At 49.2% G+C, this 20,577-nt stretch overlaps 10 protein-coding genes across 10 annotated transcripts; 7 read left to right on the forward strand and 3 right to left on the reverse strand.

Moving 5' to 3' along the window:
- Window positions 1–785: 785 nt before the first annotated feature.
- N7533_009551 (uncharacterized protein) lies at window positions 786–1,091 on the forward strand (the record flags this gene model as incomplete). Its single annotated transcript, XM_057106201.1, has 1 exon — window positions 786–1,091. One exon carries the CDS (start codon window positions 786–788, stop codon window positions 1,089–1,091), a length of 306 nt encoding a protein of 101 aa, XP_056957650.1.
- Window positions 1,092–2,300: 1,209 nt separating this feature from the next.
- N7533_009552 (uncharacterized protein) lies at window positions 2,301–2,600 on the reverse strand (the record flags this gene model as incomplete). Its single annotated transcript, XM_057106202.1, has 1 exon — window positions 2,301–2,600. The coding sequence occupies one exon, from the start codon at window positions 2,598–2,600 to the stop codon at window positions 2,301–2,303; it is 300 nt and encodes a 99-aa protein (XP_056957651.1).
- A 1,234-nt stretch (window positions 2,601–3,834) lies between these two features.
- On the reverse strand, window positions 3,835–5,180 carry N7533_009553 (protein ERV29; the record flags this gene model as incomplete). Its single annotated transcript, XM_057106203.1, has 5 exons — window positions 3,835–3,907; window positions 3,963–4,027; window positions 4,089–4,582; window positions 4,735–4,847; window positions 5,014–5,180. 5 exons carry the CDS (start codon window positions 5,178–5,180, stop codon window positions 3,835–3,837), a joined length of 912 nt encoding a protein of 303 aa, XP_056957652.1.
- A 720-nt stretch (window positions 5,181–5,900) lies between these two features.
- Window positions 5,901–7,041, reverse strand: N7533_009554 (uncharacterized protein; the record flags this gene model as incomplete). Its single annotated transcript, XM_057106204.1, is given in 2 exon segments — window positions 5,901–6,605; window positions 6,619–7,041. 2 exon segments carry the CDS (start codon window positions 7,039–7,041, stop codon window positions 5,901–5,903), a joined length of 1,128 nt encoding a protein of 375 aa, XP_056957653.1.
- A 1,494-nt stretch (window positions 7,042–8,535) lies between these two features.
- On the forward strand, window positions 8,536–10,161 carry N7533_009555 (putative nucleoside hydrolase; the record flags this gene model as incomplete). The annotated part of the gene is made up of 5 exons (XM_057106205.1): window positions 8,536–8,568; window positions 8,631–8,734; window positions 8,792–9,070; window positions 9,144–9,444; window positions 9,532–10,161. 5 exons carry the CDS (start codon window positions 8,536–8,538, stop codon window positions 10,159–10,161), a joined length of 1,347 nt encoding a protein of 448 aa, XP_056957654.1.
- A 656-nt stretch (window positions 10,162–10,817) lies between these two features.
- On the forward strand, window positions 10,818–12,243 carry N7533_009556 (uncharacterized protein; the record flags this gene model as incomplete). The annotated part of the gene is made up of 3 exons (XM_057106206.1): window positions 10,818–11,373; window positions 11,479–12,084; window positions 12,146–12,243. The coding sequence occupies 3 exons, from the start codon at window positions 10,818–10,820 to the stop codon at window positions 12,241–12,243; spliced, it is 1,260 nt and encodes a 419-aa protein (XP_056957655.1).
- A 1,468-nt stretch (window positions 12,244–13,711) lies between these two features.
- N7533_009557 (uncharacterized protein) lies at window positions 13,712–14,211 on the forward strand (the record flags this gene model as incomplete). The annotated part of the gene is made up of 2 exons (XM_057106207.1): window positions 13,712–14,085; window positions 14,157–14,211. 2 exons carry the CDS (start codon window positions 13,712–13,714, stop codon window positions 14,209–14,211), a joined length of 429 nt encoding a protein of 142 aa, XP_056957656.1.
- Window positions 14,212–15,074: 863 nt separating this feature from the next.
- On the forward strand, window positions 15,075–16,253 carry N7533_009558 (uncharacterized protein; the record flags this gene model as incomplete). Its single annotated transcript, XM_057106208.1, has 2 exons — window positions 15,075–15,659; window positions 15,717–16,253. 2 exons carry the CDS (start codon window positions 15,075–15,077, stop codon window positions 16,251–16,253), a joined length of 1,122 nt encoding a protein of 373 aa, XP_056957657.1.
- Window positions 16,254–16,842: 589 nt separating this feature from the next.
- N7533_009559 (Zn(II)2Cys6 transcription factor) lies at window positions 16,843–18,880 on the forward strand (the record flags this gene model as incomplete). The annotated part of the gene is made up of 2 exons (XM_057106209.1): window positions 16,843–17,745; window positions 17,810–18,880. The coding sequence occupies 2 exons, from the start codon at window positions 16,843–16,845 to the stop codon at window positions 18,878–18,880; spliced, it is 1,974 nt and encodes a 657-aa protein (XP_056957658.1).
- Window positions 18,881–19,361: 481 nt separating this feature from the next.
- On the forward strand, window positions 19,362–20,215 carry N7533_009560 (isoflavone reductase family protein; the record flags this gene model as incomplete). Its single annotated transcript, XM_057106210.1, has 3 exons — window positions 19,362–19,451; window positions 19,592–19,807; window positions 19,871–20,215. 3 exons carry the CDS (start codon window positions 19,362–19,364, stop codon window positions 20,213–20,215), a joined length of 651 nt encoding a protein of 216 aa, XP_056957659.1.
- Window positions 20,216–20,577: the final 362 nt, after the last annotated feature.

The raw sequence follows: 20,577 nt of genomic DNA on the forward strand, positions 1-20,577 counted from the left end.
TCATCCTTTCTTCACTTCAAGTCGCCACCCCCCACGCACGCGATATTTTCCACCTTAACTTAAGGGACACAGAGTATGGCAGGACCAAAAATGGCCCCAAATCAGCGAACAATGAACAGCAAGAAAAAAGCAACCTCGACAGCGATCACAGCGAAAGGGTCCGCGCCGGGGAAGTGGCTCTGTTCCAGCGAACATCCAAGTAACCCCTACTACTTCACCTACATCATTCCTTGCCACCGTACCCTCCTTCAACTTTTTCTCTCTCCTTTTCACACTTATTTGAAGTACACTGCGTAGGGTCATTGAGAAAGAATCCCTTTTTGATTGAATTTCCAACTTTTTCAAGTTCTCTCAGTTTCTTCGTCTTCTCTTTCCCCTTCTCACCACCTTCCTTGACTATCCTTACGGACCTTTTTTCTTTCTTGTAACATAATAATCATCCACTGTTCTCGTTACATACATAGCGCATACATAGCATGATGATCCATCTGAATTTTGAAGCTTGCTCAGTAATTGATCATTTTCCGTCAGCATTTAATATGTAAATATACTCGACTTATAGGATGCTCCAGGGCCGTTACAATTCTTCCAAGCCCTGGAGGTTGATCCTGATGGAATCGAAGTTTGTAGCAGCTCCGATGTTCTTTCCCTGCTAGTATACGGTGGGACCTCAGAGCTACTACTTAACACAAACACGTACAAAATCCGGAGCACAGTGACGCCTCCCACTCATACCCCGACGATCTTCAAGTTCAGCCTCTCGCTTTTGGCACCAACAGCCCAACATGACCTACATCATGAAAATCTACATCGACGGTATCTGCAGACGCAATCCAAGATACACTGATAGCGAAGGAGCGATTGGGTCCGCCGCCGTCGTTTTCGAGACATTCTCCGGCCGCTACTGGCTCACAAAGGTACTCACACGGCACCCCAGACCGACAAGACAGCGTGTCGAACTCGAAGCTGTTATCATGGCTATGGAGAAAGCTCGGGATCGGCTTGACAGGCGTTCAAACAGTCAGTGGCTTGATGTGACGATCCATTCTGACTCGTATTGTGTGGTTGACTGCATGTCAGGGTGGATTTAAACATGGGCTACCAATGACTGGGTCAATTTTGCGGGTCACGAGGTTGAGAATCGAGATCTCCTGGAGCGGGCGTGGCATCTTAATGAGCAATTGAGGGAGGATGGCGAGGTGAAGTATCTCTCGATTCAGGGGTGGCAGAACGAATATGCGAAGAACTTGTGCAATGAGAGTATTGAAAGTCAGTACTACCAAGGTACACGTTATGCGGCTTGTCATTCTCAGGTTGAAACTTGAAGGCAGGTATCTGTCAAACTTGTATAGTTAGTAGATGATCACATGTGACTGTCACCTTTTTTTCCCGGGCACAATTGCTCAAATGTTCACTAGTGCTTTTTACAAACTTTCAAGCTGGCTTCGAGCCAGGTGAGGTCCTTCAGGGCTCGCTTCACCCTCTTACAAGTTATATACATACATTCATTAACATTGATCGTTGATCAGCTCTTACCTATGTAAATAGGTCTGTCAATCCCATGGGCCGCATTTCAATTTTTCGCTTAAATTAATCAGGATCATGCATGGCATCGACTGCTTACTTCTCTTCTATCGAGTGGATAAGCAGTACTTAACTTTTGATAGCGAAATCGTAGAAAGCCGTCTATTGTAGGGTCCTCATGAGAAAGACTATGGACTTGCCCCTGTGGTTAATTCTAGTGCCGATTTGATTTTTTTCATAGTCGAAAAAGATTGACCTATCAGATCATACAAGTGCTACCTAGCTATGCATCTCATGTCTTCCATTCGAAATTCTGTCAAGGTCTGACACTATCCATCAGATACTACCGATATCGTGATGTTAAATAACCAGCGTTGTGAGCAATATCACCAACTTGAAGCTAGAGAATATTCATGAAGAGTGTATGCGAGGATCCTAGTAGTTACTACTAAGATAGACGACTAGATAGAATTGACCTAAGGATGATCGAATTTAAATACTATCGACACGGGCTTATAACCAGCCACTACTAGTACATCACAGGAATATTGAGAATACCAAAATATCCTCCAAACCAAAGGCTAAAGACTAGCATTCAAACTCAACCTTACATTGAGAGCTGGTGGCAATTCCAACACCATAGAAATCGCTACCACCCTCCGGCTCCTCCCCATCGATATGAGTCTGAGTGGCGTAAGCCCCATGGCACTCTCTGAGAAAGACAGTTAGAAAACATTGATCTCAAGAGTCAAAGAAAGGGGAGAAAATGAGCTGGCCTACTTGAAATGATTGATGCTACAACTGGCAGCCCATGCAAAGCTGTCCTCTAATCCTTCGCCCTCGATATAGGCAAGGTCCGTGCAAGCGTGTGGGCAGGTGTCACAAACCTCAAGCTCACCGATCTTATCGCCGTTTCCGTTTTGAAGGATAACGTTGCTGGATAAGCCTTGAGGGCCAAGGCCGACGACGGAGTTGTCTGAAAGACTGCCGATGGCAGAGCATGTTTCGGCCATGGTAGCTGGGAGGAACGAAGTCGCCAGCAGTGCAGGAATCAAAGGTTTCAAGTTGAACATCATGATAGTGGTGAAATTTATAGCAGTTGCCCCGGTGGGTGGAAAGGATAATCAATAGATTGATGCTCGATGGTATGTAGTATATTAATCTATGTAGATAACTGGGAAACTTGCGGCCTTTTATCCCTTTGCTTTCATTAGTATGTAGACGGCAATGAATCCGTCTGATGTCGGAATAAAAGTCCTGATAGCCTTATGATGTAGGCCAAGTTCTTTTCGCCCCCGTACAATAGGCAATTGATATTCATGAGAGCAGTATTGCAACATAGAAACATGGACGGGGTTGGAGTCCGATTAAAGAGCCATATAGAGCCGAGATGGTTTTACCTTGGCGGGTAGATCGACCTCGCGATGCAAGCCATGTTCGGTAATTAATCGACAGGCCCCCACGCCAAATCCAATGCCAAGGGTCGAGTCAAGCACCAAGCAGTCTAACTGACCCCAGTTTGAGCATCGAATTAGTTATCCCCGCCTCTTGTCTCCGAGTTCAAGCAAAACTAGTAACTAAGAGGCGACGGCGGAGTTGAACCTCAGAATACGCTCGGACCTATAGGCATCTACAAAATGATCTCATGCAAGTATATCGAAACTCAAAAACCCCAATGAAAGCCGAACTGATGACTCCAAGTCATGACTTCAATGCAACTTGTCATTCGTGAAAAAAAATAAAAAGATAATAAAAAGATAGCGGAACCCCTTTTGAAAACAATGGCATGCACAGACATGGTCTTTTTGCTGGATTTGAAAAAGAACCCGGAGAGAAAAAGCAGAAAAGAAAAAGGCCGGGAAGCAGGATGCTGTGGATATTTATCCATCAATCCTTCAAGGCATGTTAGAGTGAAACTGGGAGATAGTAAGACGAGTGAAGAAATTTGAAGAAAATGAAGGAACTTGAAGGCAGTATCCAATGTTGAAGAATAGAGTGACCAAGACGAGTGTGCGCATGAAGAGAGAAGGCTAGTTACTAGCAGTAATAGTGATAGTCTTCTTGCGGCCAAGACAGAGAATAGACAAGGGATAACAACACTTTCACTCGATGCATTCCCACGCGGGGAATGTCCTGAAAAAGGGCCGGGGTGTGTTATGTTTGGAAGAAGGGGTCGGGCCGGCGGGTTTCCTCCAAAAGTCCACACCCATTTCCGGTCGATGGAAGCATGCTTGTCAATTTGTTGTAAAAGTCACGGGGTATATAGAGGAGCGCGTCGTCTTGCTCTACTCTGCTCTGCTGTCCCCTTTTCTAGTAGACCTTCTTCTTCTCGTCCATGCTCAATTGGCCAGGACCCATGTTGACCAGGAGAAGCAGACCACCACTATGACTCGTGAGTAAATGACAAAAGGCCAGATGGAGAGAGAGAGAAAACATACACAATCGACAAGATCTGGAAGAAGTCATACTTGGCGAAGTCCTTGTGGGGGTGGTGGGGGTGAAGCTAGTGAAAATAGTCAGTCAATTGAACAGGAAGACCGCGATTTAGGCGTGTAGAAACATACCGTCCAGAAGTTGTTGACCAGAACATTGAAAACACTCAGCAGAACCACCAAGATAATAGCGCTCCACTTAGCCTTGAAGCCAACAACGACCATCACACAAGCGACAAGACCAAACAGACTAACAATGACACGCCAGAAGCTCCACGCCCCAGCGAAGACGAATCCAACGAAGAGGAAGATGAGTAGGACGCGCCCGGCGAACTGCACATACATCTTACGGTCCTTCTCGTCAAGCTGGGGTAAACCGGCGGGAACGAACTTCTTGCGAACCCAGGAGTCGGAAATAACCATGAGCAGACCACCGACGACACTCAGGTTGCGGAGGAAGAAGTTGAGGTCAAAGATCAGGCCATATCCGAGACCCTGGGTAACGACCACGGCTAGTAATCCCGCGACGGCGTACTCGGTGCGCTTGCGGGCGATGACGAGGGTGGAACACACGGACATGGCGATAACATTGACGATGAGGAAGAGGTGTGTGATTCCCCAAGGAACTAGAATTGAACAAAACCGAGTTAGAAGAGTAGACCATTTTTGCCAATTTTTTGTTATCTGCCCTAGTGGCTTGGTCGGTGTTGAGCTTAGCTCCCTTCCTCGGCTGGTGTGGAGAGGGGGATGTGTGTGTGTGGGTAAGGGTCTCTCTTACTGCTCCGGAAATCATGCAGGTAGAGGAGCTGGTCGCTCCATTGTGTAAGAATGCGCAGTGAGTCCTCAATGAAGGTCACGACGATGAGAAAGCGGCCGATCGCGGGAAGGTAGCTGTAAAAGAGAACACCGTGTCAGTGGCATGCCTTGAAGATCCCTTGTTTTGGAGTTGGGGGCGACCCCGGAGAGACAAGAGAGAGAGAGGAAGGTAGTGGGCAGCGGTTCGTAGCGGCCAGCGGCCACCACAAGCTGTATCCAATCGGTCGGAGGTATAACATACGGCTTGACGGGGTCGGCCATGGTGTCTAGCCAGTCCTCGATCTTGCTAGTCTGCTCGCGAATCGCATCGAGCGGGCTAGGATCGCTGGTGGCATCTGCGCTGCCGGGTCCACCGAAAGGGTTCTGGTGGCCGAGGTTGTAGCCCGCAGTGCCACGGATTTGGGCCATGGCGAATGAGGGAGAATGAAAGAGCTGGAGGTGAGAAGGTGGAAGATCGAGGGTTCAAGGTTGAAGGAAGAGAGGAGTAACGATGCGAGCAAGGTAAATAATGGGTGGAGCCGGTTATACAAAGCGGTCCTCTTCAGGCCACGCTGCCCGGAACTCAACGCTAGTCCGTTTCAGGTAAAGTGACGACAATCGTGTTGACCCTGGAACGAAACTTGGTATTTGAGTACATTACTTATTTATAGTGACTCTTCTCATTTTTGGGAGGCCTAAGGGTTTCGAGTTTAAACCACTTTTCATACCGTCTCTTATACAAGGCGGTGGTTGGTTTCCAATTGCTTAATTGCTTCGATGCTTTCCATTGAAATTAGAAAGAGAAAGAAAGAGAGAGAGCTAGGGACCAAAAAGAAAAAGAAGTGAAAAGAAAAGAAAAAAAAAGTACACATTTTGAGCTACAAACACAGGCCCATTGGGTTTTGTTTCTCGCGAATCCCCCGTGTGAGGGGCTCGCATTTTGCGCGCGCTGTCTCTTCTCTCTGTCAAGCAGAGGGAAGGATGCTGGTATTATGGGGACACAACCGAAAACGCCAAAGCCATAATCAAGGGGGAGATAATAAGTACAAGTCACAGTGAAAGGGAGGATTGGCATAATGCGGCGGGATCGATGATCGATGATCGATGGTGAAGATCAGAGAGAGAGAGAAGGAGAGGGGGATCAGTCAATCAAGCTGCCCAGTCCGAGTCCAGGGGGTGGCCCTTCTCGCGGGAGCGCAAATCGGGCAGGTAGGTTGGGGTGATGGTAACCCGAGGCTTAACAGGAGCGGGAGCAGAAGTGACGGGGGTAGGCTTGGCCTCGGAGGCGCTGGTCTCGCTGACACTCTCGTCAGTCTTGCCACCCTTCTTGTTCTCCTTCTTGTTACCACCCTTCTTGGTCTTGACCTGGGTCCATGCGTCGTCGGCATCGGCGGCCTTGGCCATCTGCTCTTGGACTTCCTCGGTGGGAAGGCCCTGCTCCCACTCATTGGTGCCCGAAGCTTGAGGGGAGAAGGTATCCAGAAGCTGGACATTGCTGGCAGCGGGAGCGGGGGCGGGCTTGGAGACACCGTTGGTTGCGGTCTTGTTCTCCCAGGCGTTGTTGGCATGGGACTGAGACCAGGTTGCCTGGAGCTCAGGGATGTTGCGGCGGTGCTGCTCCAGCTTCTTCTGGCGATCCTGTTCATCCAGACGTGCTTGCTCCTTGCGCTCCTCATTCTTGCGCTGGTGGGCACGCGCCTTCTTGTTCTTCTCAGGCACAGCCTCCTTCTTGGTCTTCTTCTCGGCCTGGACAGGCAGGTCACCAGTAACACGGAGGACCTTGGCAGCTGCGGCAGCGGCGGGGGTCTCAATCATGTCGTCGACATCACCGGCGGAGGGAACGGTAGCGTTGACCTGGGGGGGAGACAGCGGGAGAAAGATCGTCATCGGCCTCAGCGCCGGTGGTGGAAGAGGCGTGGGAGCCAACCTCGAGCTGAGCGGCCTTCTTCTGCTGCTTCTTCTTCTTATTCTTGGTGCTGGAGGCGGTGGTCTGGGGGATACCGTTCTTGATGGCAGTCTGACGACGGGCCATCTCCCGGGGGTCGATCTCCTCCTCGGGCTGCTCATCCTCGGTGGTCGGTGGGGAGATGACAGTCTTCACCTCGGACTTCTTTGCCGGGGTGGGTTCGGAGGGCTTAGTCTTGCGCTTAGGCTTCTTGGGAGCCACCTGGGCCTTCTCGAGAGGCACCGGGGCGATGGCTTTGGCTTTCGGGGCTGCACCATTGGTGTAGTACCACCCGAGACCACCAGCCACGACCAAAAGGATGGCCCAGCTAAGATAGGGATTCATGGTCATCGAGCTATCACAGACGAAATAAGGTCAGTTTCTTTCATCCAATTATTTTTCCACCGAACCGATTTTGTGAATCCGCCTGTGTTTTCGGGAACGTACTATTGAGTGGCCTTTCGAGGTGAAATGGTTGTGGTTGTAGAAAAAGAATTACCGGAGAGAATTAGGTTCAGGGGGTGTGACAATTGCGCACGCGCACAATTAGGTCGACACGCGAAACTGTAAGACCGAAGAGGGAGAGAAAAGGTGGCCGATGGAGAAGATGGGGTTTAAAGGGCGAGACCACGCATCTGTCAAGGTTCTCAAAGAAATTGGGGTTTGCTTTGAGACTGAGCGGAGTCCACTAGGTTAAGACTAAGGACAGGAAGAGAGTCGAAGGGACGCGATTGCTGAAATCAGGTCCACGGGTGATGGTGATGAGATGATGCGTCGTTGAAGGTTGATCCGGGGGCGCGATGGGGGGTTGCGCTCGGACGACGGAGACGGAGGGGGGGGGGATGGGGAAAGAGGCGAGGCCAAACAACGCAGGATAGAGAGATCAATGGAAAGATCCAATTGATGGCGTGAATGAAGGCGTTAAACGAAGGAAAAGGAAAAAGCCTCGCAAAGGAAGAGACAGGAGAAGTCCAGGAGAAAAAGGACGGTTGGAAGAGGCCACCTTGAATCTCCGGTACGATACCGTAATGCGGTGACAATACGGGCACACCATTTCCATTTCCTCTGAAGGTTCCCTCAGGGTGAGTGTACACCTTGAAGCATTGTATACTGATATATTTTCAAGTGTTGCACAGATGATGATTTGTGCAAGTATAATCTGCAAAGTCTATACCTGAGGTAAGAGTCAAGTATTACTATCTTATTAAATTAGGCCAGCATCTCATGGGGTACATGGTCTTCCCAGTGTATATGATATGGGGTCAATGTGGTAATCATATTACCCCAAACGATACAACCAAGACTCCTGAGATCGAATGGTTTCTCTAGTTTCTCCAGTGGAGAGCTGTCGGTCGCGCGAACAGGCCACGTCTCCTCCAGATACCGGGGTCTCATTTCCACCTTTCCACCTCCGCGGTGGAACTCCCCCTCTCCCTAGTGTGCCTGGTTGCAAGGACCGTCTGGGCGTGTGTGTTCGAGATGCGCGTCGATCCGGCAGGGATTCGGCGCCATCCCTTACAGGCGGCTTCACGCCCGCCACGAGGGGCCGGAAGGTAAACCCGGGCATCTGCCGTGCCGAAGATAGTCTGATAGAGGAGTTAGGACAGAATATGGAGGACTATAGTAGTATACTAGTAGAGATAGATACGGAATATCCAGGTGAGTAAGAAGCACTATAAGTAGTCAATTATAACTGTATTTCGTACTAGTAGTACGAGTAGTGAGCGGATGAGAGGGCCGGGCCAAGCCGCAGCAAGCAGATTACTACTCTTAAGGCTACAATCAATTATCTTCAACTTTACAAACTTCCTTATATTCCATTTATTCATCTCCTACACCATGGCAAAGAAAATCATCATCGATACCGATCCTGTAGGTGTTTTTAATCCCTCTACTCATACCTAGGCATACATTCAAAAACTCACAATCACTAGGGTATCGATGACATCCTCGCTCTGCTGCTTGCTCTGTCCGCCAAGCCTGAGGAAGTCGAGGTCTTGCTGATTTCTTTGACCTTTGGTAACATCGAAGTCCAAAAGTGAGCCGTTATTCACCTTCTCCCTCCAACCAGAACTCGTCCTGATTATCTTATTAGCTGTCTTCGCAATGTGGTCTCCATGTTCCACATCCTCGAACGCGAGGCCCAGTGGCGTCGCGAAAATGGACGCCCCGAGGGCTTCGATGCCATGCGCGCCTCGCGCCCTATTGTAGCCGTGGGCGCTGAGGATCCTCTCGAGGACCAGAAGATGCTGGCAGACTATTTCCGTGTGTTCTATTTTTCTCTTCTCCCTCCCCTCTTCCAATTGCATACGGTACTTTGGCTAATCATTACCCCGCAGATGGCACCGATGGACTCGGAGGTATCCATGCTAGCGTATGTCTTCGATTGTTATCTCCGCAATCACATCTCTCTACTAGAACACACCCAGCTGATTGTTGCTCCATAGCACCCGCATCTTACTCCCAACCAGGAATGGGCCCATCTTTTTGACCCCATCCATGACTCCCATGGTATTCAATCCGCGGACGCGGACAACTGCTCGGGGGGGTCATTCGTTCATCCCCTCCAAGATCCCTGCGCACAAGGAGATCCTCCGTGCACTACGCGAGAATGAACCGGACTCAATCACTTTGGTGGCTGTCGGTCCCCTCACGAACCTGGCACTTGCAGCGGCCGAAGACCCAGAAACTTTCCTCCGCGTGAAGGAGGTGGTTGTGATGGGTGGTGCTGTCAACGAACCCGGCAATGTTAGTTCACTTTCTAATAGTCTCCTCTCCCCGCCCCGCCCCGCGTCACCAATGCAAGTTCAGAATTGACCCAAGACACTTCCGCAGGTTACTCCAGTTGGCGAGTTCAATGCTTACGCAGATGCCTTTGCCGCTGCGCGGGTCTTCGCTCTGACGTCGCCGAACCCGAACTCAACTTTGCCCCCCTCGACCATTTCACAGCTACCGCCTTACCCAGCTAAGTTGAGCAAGCAATTGGCATTGCGCCTCTTCCCACTGGATATCACCCTGCGCCACAACATCTCCCGTGGCCAGTTCCGCACTGCTGTCGCCCCGCTCCTGGAGAAAGGCTCTCCCCTCGCGGAATGGGTCAATGCGTTCATGGGACACACGTTCCGCACTTTAGAGCGCCTGCACCCGGGCCATGTCGGTGACGACGCTCAATTGAGTCTGCACGACCCTGTCTGCGTCTGGTATGCCCTGACGGCCGAGGATTCGCGCTGGGCACCCGCACCCAACTCGCCTGAAGATATCCGCATCGAAACGACTGGTCAGTGGACTCGTGGTATGTGTGTTGTTGATCGTCGTAATCGTCATCGTATTGAAGGTGAGGAGGAGACCTCGAGTGACCATGGTTTGTGGTTGAGTGCTCGCGCTGGAAACCGTATCTATCGGATGGACCAGTCGCCGGCGGAATCTACTTTTGGCCAGATCATTATGGACAAGCTGTTTGGTTAGATGTTTATGACTATAGAATTGATGATATAGATGGATGAATGAATATAATCATGTCTGATCAATTTGTTGACGTATTAGTATACCACCGTAGTGTAGGGAATTAGCTCCCTGCCTCGAAGAGTCACTGGGTTATCCAATTGTGTATCCGACTCAAAGCTATTGAACATGACTAGCTTAGGTGTATCTTTGCAGATGAAATCGCTCCACATTTTCTCTTCAGGGCGACAGCCTGCATCGTTCTTTTTCTCGGGGTGTGGATGATCCTAAAAATAACCCTTGTTTGTATAGCCGCGCGCTGTGTCCCACAACATGATTGGCCCGGTACATCATCGACCAGGCCAACCACTGGGAAGATCTGCAGATTGACCATTTCAGGACGTTTCGTCACACTTGGCATTAGCGCTGATAGCCATACCGTGTGGCTGGATCAAAACAATGTCATGTTTGGGAATTGCCGATTCGTTGCATGATGCGCTGACTAGTACTCCATATAACTTATTCGGCGCCCCCAATTTTCCCGATCACCTGTCTAGAGCATCAATCGACTGTCTTTATCTTCAAAGCTATCAATCTCCCTTTTTTGCTTTCTCCAAGGTTCTCTTTTTTTTTCTTTCTTTGGGTCATCATCACGAGAGTAATCTTTCGCAACCCCGAATATGCCAGGCATCGAAAATGTCGGTGTTTTTTCCACAGTCGGCACGCTACTCGACCAATCACTCCAGAATTACCAGAGAGCTTACGACTATCTCAAAGTGGCCGGAAATCTCTGGGGAACACTTGATGGGTCGATGGTCATGACCCGCGAAACGGCCCATGATTCCAAATGTCCCTCAAATGATACTTTGCCGGAAAACCTTTACTGGGAATTGAACAAGAAATTTGACGCCTGCGAGAAGAAGTCTCGTGCACTGCGAGAGGTCATAGCCAGAATAATCCCCCGAGAAAGCAATCGCTCATCGACATGCTACTCGACTTCTGGATCCGAGGGTATGGGCCGTGAGGTGGAGGTGTTCCAGGATGTTGAGGATTTGGCCAACAATGATATAATCCACACCACAAGGCCGGAGAAGAAGACTGAACGAGAAAAAAATATTCCTAAATTTTTCGATAATGGCCGAGAGGTCGAACTCCGCTGTGAGAATCAGGCATACGGGCTCCAGAACAACATATATGGACAGCAAAATATTGGTGGCATTCAACAATACAATTATGGTGAGTGTTCAGGAATCATCTTCGCGGCTTTCAATTGTGTACTCAATAATTTGGTACATTGTTGTTTTAATTGAGGAAGCCCGTGTTGATTAAATCATTGAATAGTAAACCAACCCGAGCTTGACTTCAGCTTCTACCACGGCGTCGGAATGAACCTCAGCCAAACAACATGCATCGACTCAAGTTATTTCAAAGGTCGCGACAATGAACTCGCAGCACTGACAAAGATTTTAAGCCCGCTTCAGAAGCCCCCAAGACAGCAATGTCTAGCAATTAATGGAAAGGGCGGCGTGGGGAAAACCCAGCTGTCTATCGCATACGCAAAGCTCTACTGCGAGCATGGCTTCCCAGCTTACGACTCGGTTATTCTGCTCAACGCATCGTCCAAGTCTAAACTGAAGGAGAGCTTTAGGCGAATCGCGAAAAGGATATTCAAAAAGATGCCGGAATGCGAAGATGCCGTACAGCATACGCTGCGGTGGTTATCGGACCCGAAGAATACGGGGTGGCTATTGGTATTTGACGAATACGATGACCCTGATCAATTCAGTATTAGCAACTATTTCCCCGGGGGAAATCATGGCTCAATCCTAATCACCACCCAGTCTCCGACTTCTGTGCCCGGTATCTCCTTTTGCTTGCGGTCGCTGGATGAGGAGGGTAGTCTGGCGGTCTTGAGAGCCCGGTCCGAACGAGCGAACAGTGTGACAGGTATGAATGACCCCCTTCACACAGATAAGCGCATGGAAAGCCCCAGCTAAAATTACTGTAGATCCAGCTGCGAAAGACATTGTCAAGCTGCTTGGGGGACTTCCCTTAGCGCTGGCTACAGCCGGGGCCTACAGCCGGGGCCTACATCCGGCGGAATAAATGCACCTTTGACTACTATCTCAAAGAGTATAAGGACCATTGGATCTTCAATTCTTACAACTACATGAGACTACCAGAGTACAGCAAGACACTGCATACAGTCTGGAACAAATCATATGCAAGGTTGAAATCAACCTGTCCCGAGGCGGCCAAATTACTCGCGTGGTTGGCTTATTTCGATAACCCGAAAGTCCAACATGAGCTCATACCGCCGGGGAGAGGGAATGTACCCGATTACTGGCAGCACCAGATGAAGACAAATGATAGGCATATTCGACATCTGATGGAGATCTTGGTGGAGTTTTGCTTCTTGGATGTCACTCCTGCAGAGGGAGGTATGACAATTTCACAATCTTGGACCATGCACAATTGTGTTCATGCTTGGACTTTGGCTGTGTTGAATAGAGAGGTTTATCCCGAGTTCCACTGGTATGCCTTTGATTGTGTTACCTCGTAACTTTGACGGATGGGGTATTTTGGGACGTTTGATTCAGCGACAGCGGTGATTTTGCAGCTGTAATGGAAAAGCGGCTCCGCTCGGCGGTAATTTAATGGCTAGGGTTAGCTTGTCTGCTAGATCAAACGAAATGTATCATATTTTCATTCATTCTGTACGGAGGCCTTAGCTCTTGTAATGGCACCCAAGGCCAAAGCTTATTTCATCCAAGCGCAGTTTAGGCATAATGGCAACAATTACTAGTATAGGTCTGCCAATCATCCCCGTCAGCAAGTTGGACTCATTGATCAAGTTGAATAGAACAATCATCAAAATGTATGCCTTGAAGTGGACTGACTGAAGGGATGCTTTCTTACTAGAGCTTCGTACAGTACTATCTGGCCAGAGCTTCTGTCATATTGGCAGGGCCCACTCCCACCAGGCGCTGTGACTCGTCCTGGCCCTAGCACAAAACCAAGACTTGCTTCAATTCCCCATGAGTGCTGTGATAGGATGCTTATACATTATCCGCGATGTGGAATGTGACGCAGGGCCGCGCCGACATGGTATACCAGCTACTAGTAATAGGTCAACAAGTGTTCGCCGTCACAATTTCGTACTGTAGCCATGCATCGAATGTTTCGGACAAAATAAAAATGAAATAAATGTCCTATTCTCTGTCATCAATTTTCCCAGCCTCTCACAATGAAGCCATACCCCGATGCGTCGTTCTAGAAAGCTTAACAGCCCCCGACTGGAATGTGGAATGCCGTAACCTAGAGATCGACACCTCCTATAGAGCAGTCCTGGTTACAGCTGCACAATCCAGGAGGCTTTTTTCAATTGCGACAGTCTGACACCCAGCCACTTGAAGGCTTTTGATCGAAGGGGGATGTTGATATAAAAGCGATGACCCGAGGGGTAGTTTCCACGATCCATTCTCATCTCCATTCACCATCTCGGTTATCACTTGGCACTGTCAATCTCACCGGATTATCCACCTCATTATCTACCCCTTGCAAACTATTCAAAATGCAACTCACCAACGTCCTGGGTCTTTGCCTCCTGGCCATGGCCGCCAATGCAGCCGTCCTTCCCCGATTCGCCGGCCCCTACCACGGCGGCCGCATCGCAGTGAATGTTCCTACCAATGGTACAACTCCCCATAAAGCGACCACTACTGGCACGATCACCAAAGCCAAAGGAGCACTGACGACGGGAGTGTCGAAGGTCAAGAATGGCAGTGGTCGTAATAAGCCTCACTCGTCGCATGGACCGCAAAAGGTCAATATCCCGCTGAACTCGAATATTCCCAACCACATCAAGCATATCAACCACTGCAATGAGCTGTGCTCGCTGGAGTCACAAACATGCACGATTGCGATGCCGGATGAGGATGAATACTGGTAAGTTAAGAAGGTTTCCGAGAGGTGTTTTCTGGATTCAAGGTCGTGAGGCTAATTTGCGGGGATTATAGTGGTGATGGGTACAAGCAGTGTATATCCAAGTGCCACCCGAGCGATTTTGAATAGAGAAAGATATCTTCTCAAGTTTCAATGGCATGGCCTGTGAAAGGGCGAGTAAAAATGGGTTGGGTTTCGGGGTTCTGGGTGTTATCTATGGGTTGTTTTCTAGCGTTTGTGATGTCGCCCTCGGAATTGTAAATTGCCGAGTCTCAATATAGTGAATACAGTGAACACGATGTGAATTTCAATTTGATGAACCATGGATGTAGAGAGGAGAGAAGAGAAGGGCACATGATATAATGGGTGATATCGGAGCGTGCGTAGATATCCACTTGTAGTAAGGAGTCGATCTGCCTCAATTTGGGCCAAGGCGGAAAATTGGTGACGACACGGGGTAAGTAGGGCGAGATCCAATAAGGAACGAAGAAACTGTGATCGACCACCGAAGTTGAACCTGAAAAGGAAGTGGAGGGAGTGACCATTTGCCACTGCACATGTTAATAGGGCCCGGTGAGTTGCCACCAACTCGCCCTGGCAAGCGCACGTGCTGAACTACCAGATCCCCTGGAGTGAAGTAACTACCAGGAGTAAAGTAATCCCCAAGGACAGAGTACACTGGACTGACTGGAGTATGACTGTAAGTCTACTTGTTAAGCTCAGGCCCCACTGTCTCTCCAGCAAATGCGCGTTGCTCATTGTGGCACGAGCTTGTCTCCACATCCAATGAGCATCCACCATTGCAACTCGTGGGCTCTGCAAGCACGCGACACTTTCTGAGGGAGAGAGTGAGGAAGATGATTGCGGAGGTAGAGTCTACATACAAGGGCAAGGGGCCCCTCCTTGACTCTGGACTTACTATCGTCTCTTACCTCTGTCGTCCTCTCTGTCCTCTACTCCCTCCTCTACCTCCTCCCCCCTAACTACACACCATGTCTCGTTCAAGATTCCCTCCTACGCCTGCCATGTCAGGCGAACTGATAATCAAGGACAAGCCTATGGACGGCACCGATGTCTTTGCTCTTCCACCTGCTGCCCTCAGTCCGGGCAAGGAAGATTCCTATAGTCGTTCTTCCTCTGCTTCAGATCCCTCCTATGAACCGGCCTCGCCAACCTCGCCTGATCTGATACCTCGTGGCCGTAATCCGCCTCATACTTCTTCGCGGTCGGGCACTGCCACAAAACGTCCTTTAGAAGACTTCGATCTACCCCCGCCGCCTACAAGGACTCGCAAGATCATTCAAATGAAACCCAAGACTCCAGCCGCCTCCAAGTCTCCTGCCAAACCTAAGGAGAACAGCAAGACCGGTCAGCCTGCCGATTCCGCCCAGGCTGGTCCGGCCTCCAAGAAGAAACCAAGTGCAACAAGTGCCGCAGGACGCAAAATTGCCCGCAAGACTGCACACAGTTTGATCGAGAGACGTCGCCGTTCCAAGATGAACGAGGAATTTGGTACATTGAAGGACATGATCCCAGCCTGCCGAGGACAGGAGATGCACAAGCTGGCCATCCTTCAGGTATGTTACTTATCCACCTTCCAGTCTGATTGCAAGTATACTCATTCTATTTCACAGGCCAGCATCGACTATGTCAACTACCTCGAGCAGATCATCCAGGATATCAAAACGGACGGGACTACCAAAACCACCGCGCCACCATCACCACCATCCCCAGACTTCATTGCCGAGGGAGTAGAAACTTTCAACCAGCCTCCGCAACGCCCTCCATCTTCCGTATATTCATACTCCGAGTCCGGCTCACCTGAGATCCTACCACCCAGCGGGCAGATGTCCGATGTATCTCCCTCATTCTCGCCCCGCACCCGTCTGCCCTCTGTACATACATTATCCGAGATCCCCTCCATCCTGCCCAGTCCGGCACTTGGCCCCTCGTATCATTCTATGGACAAGGTCCAAGATCTTCAGGGTATTGATCACGAGGCCTCGGCTGCTTTACTCATGCTGACGCGGGATCGCCGGGGTACCGCTGACTCGATCAGCGAGCATTTCCCTGCCAGCACGGCTCTTGGTCCCACACCCGAAAACTCTCACGCCGTGTCAGATTCTCAAAGGAGGAAAGGCATGAGTGTTCGCGATCTTCTTATTTCATGAATGGATGTGGGCTTTGTTTATAACGAATTGGTTACTTTATCGGGTCGGAGTTCTGGATGGGAGGTTAACATTGAGCGCTTTTCGCACTGTTCTTATTTGGGCTTATAGATAATTTGCGATAATTTTCTGATCATACTGTGATACAAATTTGGCAATTTTTTGGGATCTTGAATTTATGAGAAATCTTGAAAAGAGGAGGGTATATCTTCCTTATTGATAGTCTTGGTTTGTACAGAATGAAATAAATGATACCACATTTGCATACCGGTCAGCTTGTACGACTTCAAGAGATATCGATTACCTTAGTATCTATTCATTGAAATACCTAGGTAGTCTATTGTTCTCTATCGACTCGAAGCTACACCTCCCATCATGATCATCTTTGCGAGGGTCAAGACTAACTCCAACTTCCCCAACATTGATGGCCCCACTCCTCAGGGTGATGTTTTCATTGGTGGATCGTCTCGGGATTGGCAAAGACCGAACGACCGAACAACCGAACCCCGACAAATGATGACTTTCGCTCTGATACAATTTCCATGCATGCTACTTTTGCCATTGATGTGCTTCAACATATGCGCCAAATTCAATGGAAGGTATCCGCCGCTACAACGTAGAGCGGTCCTGCGTACGCTGCCACGAGCGTAAAGTCCGATGCGATAGGAAAGCACCATGCAGCAAATGCATGCGACAAGGGGAAGTCTGTGAATATCCTGGACCACGAAAAGTCAAGCGAAAACCTCCCAAGACGAGCGTCACAAATGTTGTATCTCGATTGGAGCAACTGGAGAGGTCTATTGCGACGCTAGCTGGCAATCCATCCACGGCGCAAGCGAAACTGCCGAGAACACAATGGCAGCACCAACTGCCCCGTCCCAGAGCTGCGCCCACATCTGAGGTGACTCCGACTGTGACAAATGGGCATGTCCCTTCGGCATACCACCGGCCGTCCGGAAAAACCAAAATGAACTATGGCTTCCTTATCAAGGATGGCGCTTATATCGACGAGCCGCTTCTTTCGCGAGTGATCGAAAAAGAACATGAATTACAGTCTGCCATCGGAACACCGAGTACACAGACTGGTGGCTCAGGAAAACCGCCACCTCTCAGAATGGACGGCATGCTCATCAACCCACTGTTGAAACAACTGGATTTCAAGGCTCTGTATCCCGATCGATACCAGGCCACGCAGCTCTGGCAGACTTTCCTTTGTCGCGTGGAACCGGTCATAAAAGTGCTGCATGTACCCACAACGGAGCCACGTATCTTCGCGGCCATAAATCGACCTGATTCCGTTAAACCTGACATTCATTGCCTTCTGTTTGCAGTCTATTTTGCGGCTACTACTGCTATGTTGAGCGATGACCCGACAAATGAGAATATTCGTGCAGATCTGCAGCAATATCAACATGGTATCGAGCTGAGTGTCTACAACTCCTCTTTCTTGGAATCGCCTACGATACCCTCCCTTCAGGCGATGTCCATATATCTGGTAAATACGACTGACTCTCCTTTTATACACTCTGCCCATCTAATCTGAGGTCTTATTTAATTAGAGGTGTTTACGCTACAGCAACAGCGGGCGGGCTGGGTTCACCCTACGCGGCTTGACTATCCGTGCTGCACAATCAATTGGGCTTCATCGCGATGGAGAAAAGTTCAAGCTCTCACCTCTGGAATGTGAGATTCGCCGACGAGTCTGGTGGGATCTATATGCTACCGATTCCCGTATGGCCGAAGACCACGGCATTATAATCGCCGACCAAGACTATGGGAGCGACACCAAACTTCCCGCCAACATCAATGATCAGAGCATAAGTGAACACACCACTAAACCAGTCGAGTCCGAACAGCGATGGACCGATTCGACGTTCATGCTTATAATCAACGAGGTCAACAAGATGTTCATCCCGATCGCCCGGTCTACAGACAGTTCTCCAGATGGAGCGCAGTCCCAGCTACTGAAAGAACTGAAAGAACGACTTCACAATCGATTCACCAAATACGCAGATATGGACATACCCATCCAGCGACAAGGAGTAATGCTCGCACACGTCCTAGTCGCCAAATTTGAAGTCCACGTGCTGCACAAGGTCCTCCAAAAACAAGGTGCCGCATCCTCAACCGTCGACACAGAAGCAGCAACCGAACTCCTCGCAATGGCCGTTCGAGCTCTAGACCTCGGACTCGAGATGTATACCGACGATCTACTACGCGGCTTCCGCTGGTTAACATCCACATGCCCACAACTCCACCTCCTCACCTACATCCTGTGGCACCTATGCGTATACCCAACCGGCCCACACAACGAACATGCCTGGAACAGCGTCAATAGCCACTTCGACCTAGTGGATAATGATCCCTCCTGGCCAGACCCGGGACCCAAATGGCCGATGCTGATTCAGCTCCGGGCAAAGGCGTCGCGCGTCCGACATGCGCATCTTGCGTCTAGTTCTAATGAGAACTTGTCGGATGGAGAAAGTGCTATCCAGACGGTTCCGGATGATCTACCAAGTGAAACTATTTTAGATATGGATAAATGGGATTTGAACTGGGTGGAATTTCCTGATTGGGATTATCTCGCACAGAGTATTTCGATGATGGGGCAGGATGGACATACCTACTAGTAAGTATATATTGGGACTTTCGTCAAATCATGATGTTCCAGTGTATATAGTTGTTGAGGGAACCGTGGAAGACGCGGACTACACATACCAGTGAATATAATTGGGCGAGTTTAATACCACATAGGTCAGCGTGCCCAGGTGGTTTGATTTCCAAAAATAAGGTAGATCTCGAATCAAGCATCTCTCTCGTGGCTTTTGCACTTTAATGTGGGGTAGTCAAAACCTGCGGGTCTTCAATGTCGTCACGAAGATTCTTATTGGCACGACAGCTCGAAAAATAATGCTCAGTGGCATAACTGCATGCACAAATGTGTTCCGACTTGGAAATCGGGTAGACGATGACAAATATCAACCCACCCATCCCACCGGAAGCCAAGTTTCAAGGTTAGATAGTGTTATTTAAAGGAATTGCCCTTTTCCGCTTCAAGGGTTTCCTTCTTTTATAAGTTTCCTGAAATTCACCACTTTTACAAACCCCAAAATGTCCGATAGGCAGAGGGTACTAGTTCTCGGAGCTACTGGTGAGACTGGGAGGTCGATTCTGAATGGGCTGCTTGAATCCAACGACTTTGTAAGTTGGAGTTGTTAAAGAACACCAGCTTTCTTTGTGACTGACGTTCAACCTTATTTTACCAATCTTATTAGGAAGTAGAAGTCCTAGTACGACCCGCTTCCGCGCAAAAGCCATCGGTCCAGAAACTGCGAGAGCAGGGCATTAAGATTTGGTCCATAGGTCTTGACCAGTCTAGTGAGCTCGTGACTGCACTGACCGGGGTAGATACCCTCATCAGCGCCATTGGACCAAATGATCTACTGCAGCAAAAGAAGCTCCTCCAATCTGCGAAGCTTGCAGGTGTCAAACGAATTGTTCCGTGTGCTTTCATCACGGTCGCACCTCCACAGGGTGCTATGCGGCTTCGCGACGAGGTATGTATGCCTAGATTGAGTTCATGACAATGGTCAAGTTGACTAACAAACATGAAAAAATAGAAAGAAGAGGTCTACAATGCCATCAAGTTCTTGGGTATCCCTTATACAGTGATTGATGTCGGCTTTTGGTATCAAATCTCGTACCCGTATCTCCCATCGGGTAGACTGGATTACGCACAAATCTTTCCGGTCAAAACCATCCACGGCGACGGAGAAGCTCCTAATATTCTGACCGATCTCCGAGACATCGGATGTTTCGTCGCTCGCATCATTCGCGATGATCGGACCCTCAACAAATACGTCTACACATCGGGAGATGTCCTTTCCGAGAACGAAATCTTCCGTATCGCAAAAGAACTCTCTGGGGAGGAGCTGGAGCCAACCATCGTGAGTCGTGTTTCGTGAAGAAAATCGTTTTTATACTTACTCAACTGTACTTTCTAGGACTCAAATGAAAATATCATAGCAAGTGCCGAACAAGCCAGAGCCACTCTTGCTCAGGATCCTCAAGATTTTATGAAGCTCAGAGGCGTTTATGTCGCCGATTACAATCATAGCAAGTACGTGCGTCGGGATAATACTCCTGCGTACGCCGACTATTTGGGTTATCTTAATGCCAGAGAGCTTTACCCAGAATTCACGCCATTAAGCTTCCGGGATTTCTTTGCGGAGCTACTTGCTGGGAAGGGCAGTAAGGTGTATTCTTAATCTTTTGTTATTTCATTCAAGTTTCATATCACATCCAAAAAAGAGGCTCAATATCGATA

The sequence above is a fragment of the Penicillium manginii genome (genome assembly GCF_028828005.1).
Source record: "Penicillium manginii strain IBT 31320 chromosome Unknown utg000006l:1.0-4164085.0:1.0-4166146.0, whole genome shotgun sequence".
Lineage (NCBI taxonomy): Eukaryota > Fungi > Ascomycota > Eurotiomycetes > Eurotiales > Aspergillaceae > Penicillium > Penicillium manginii.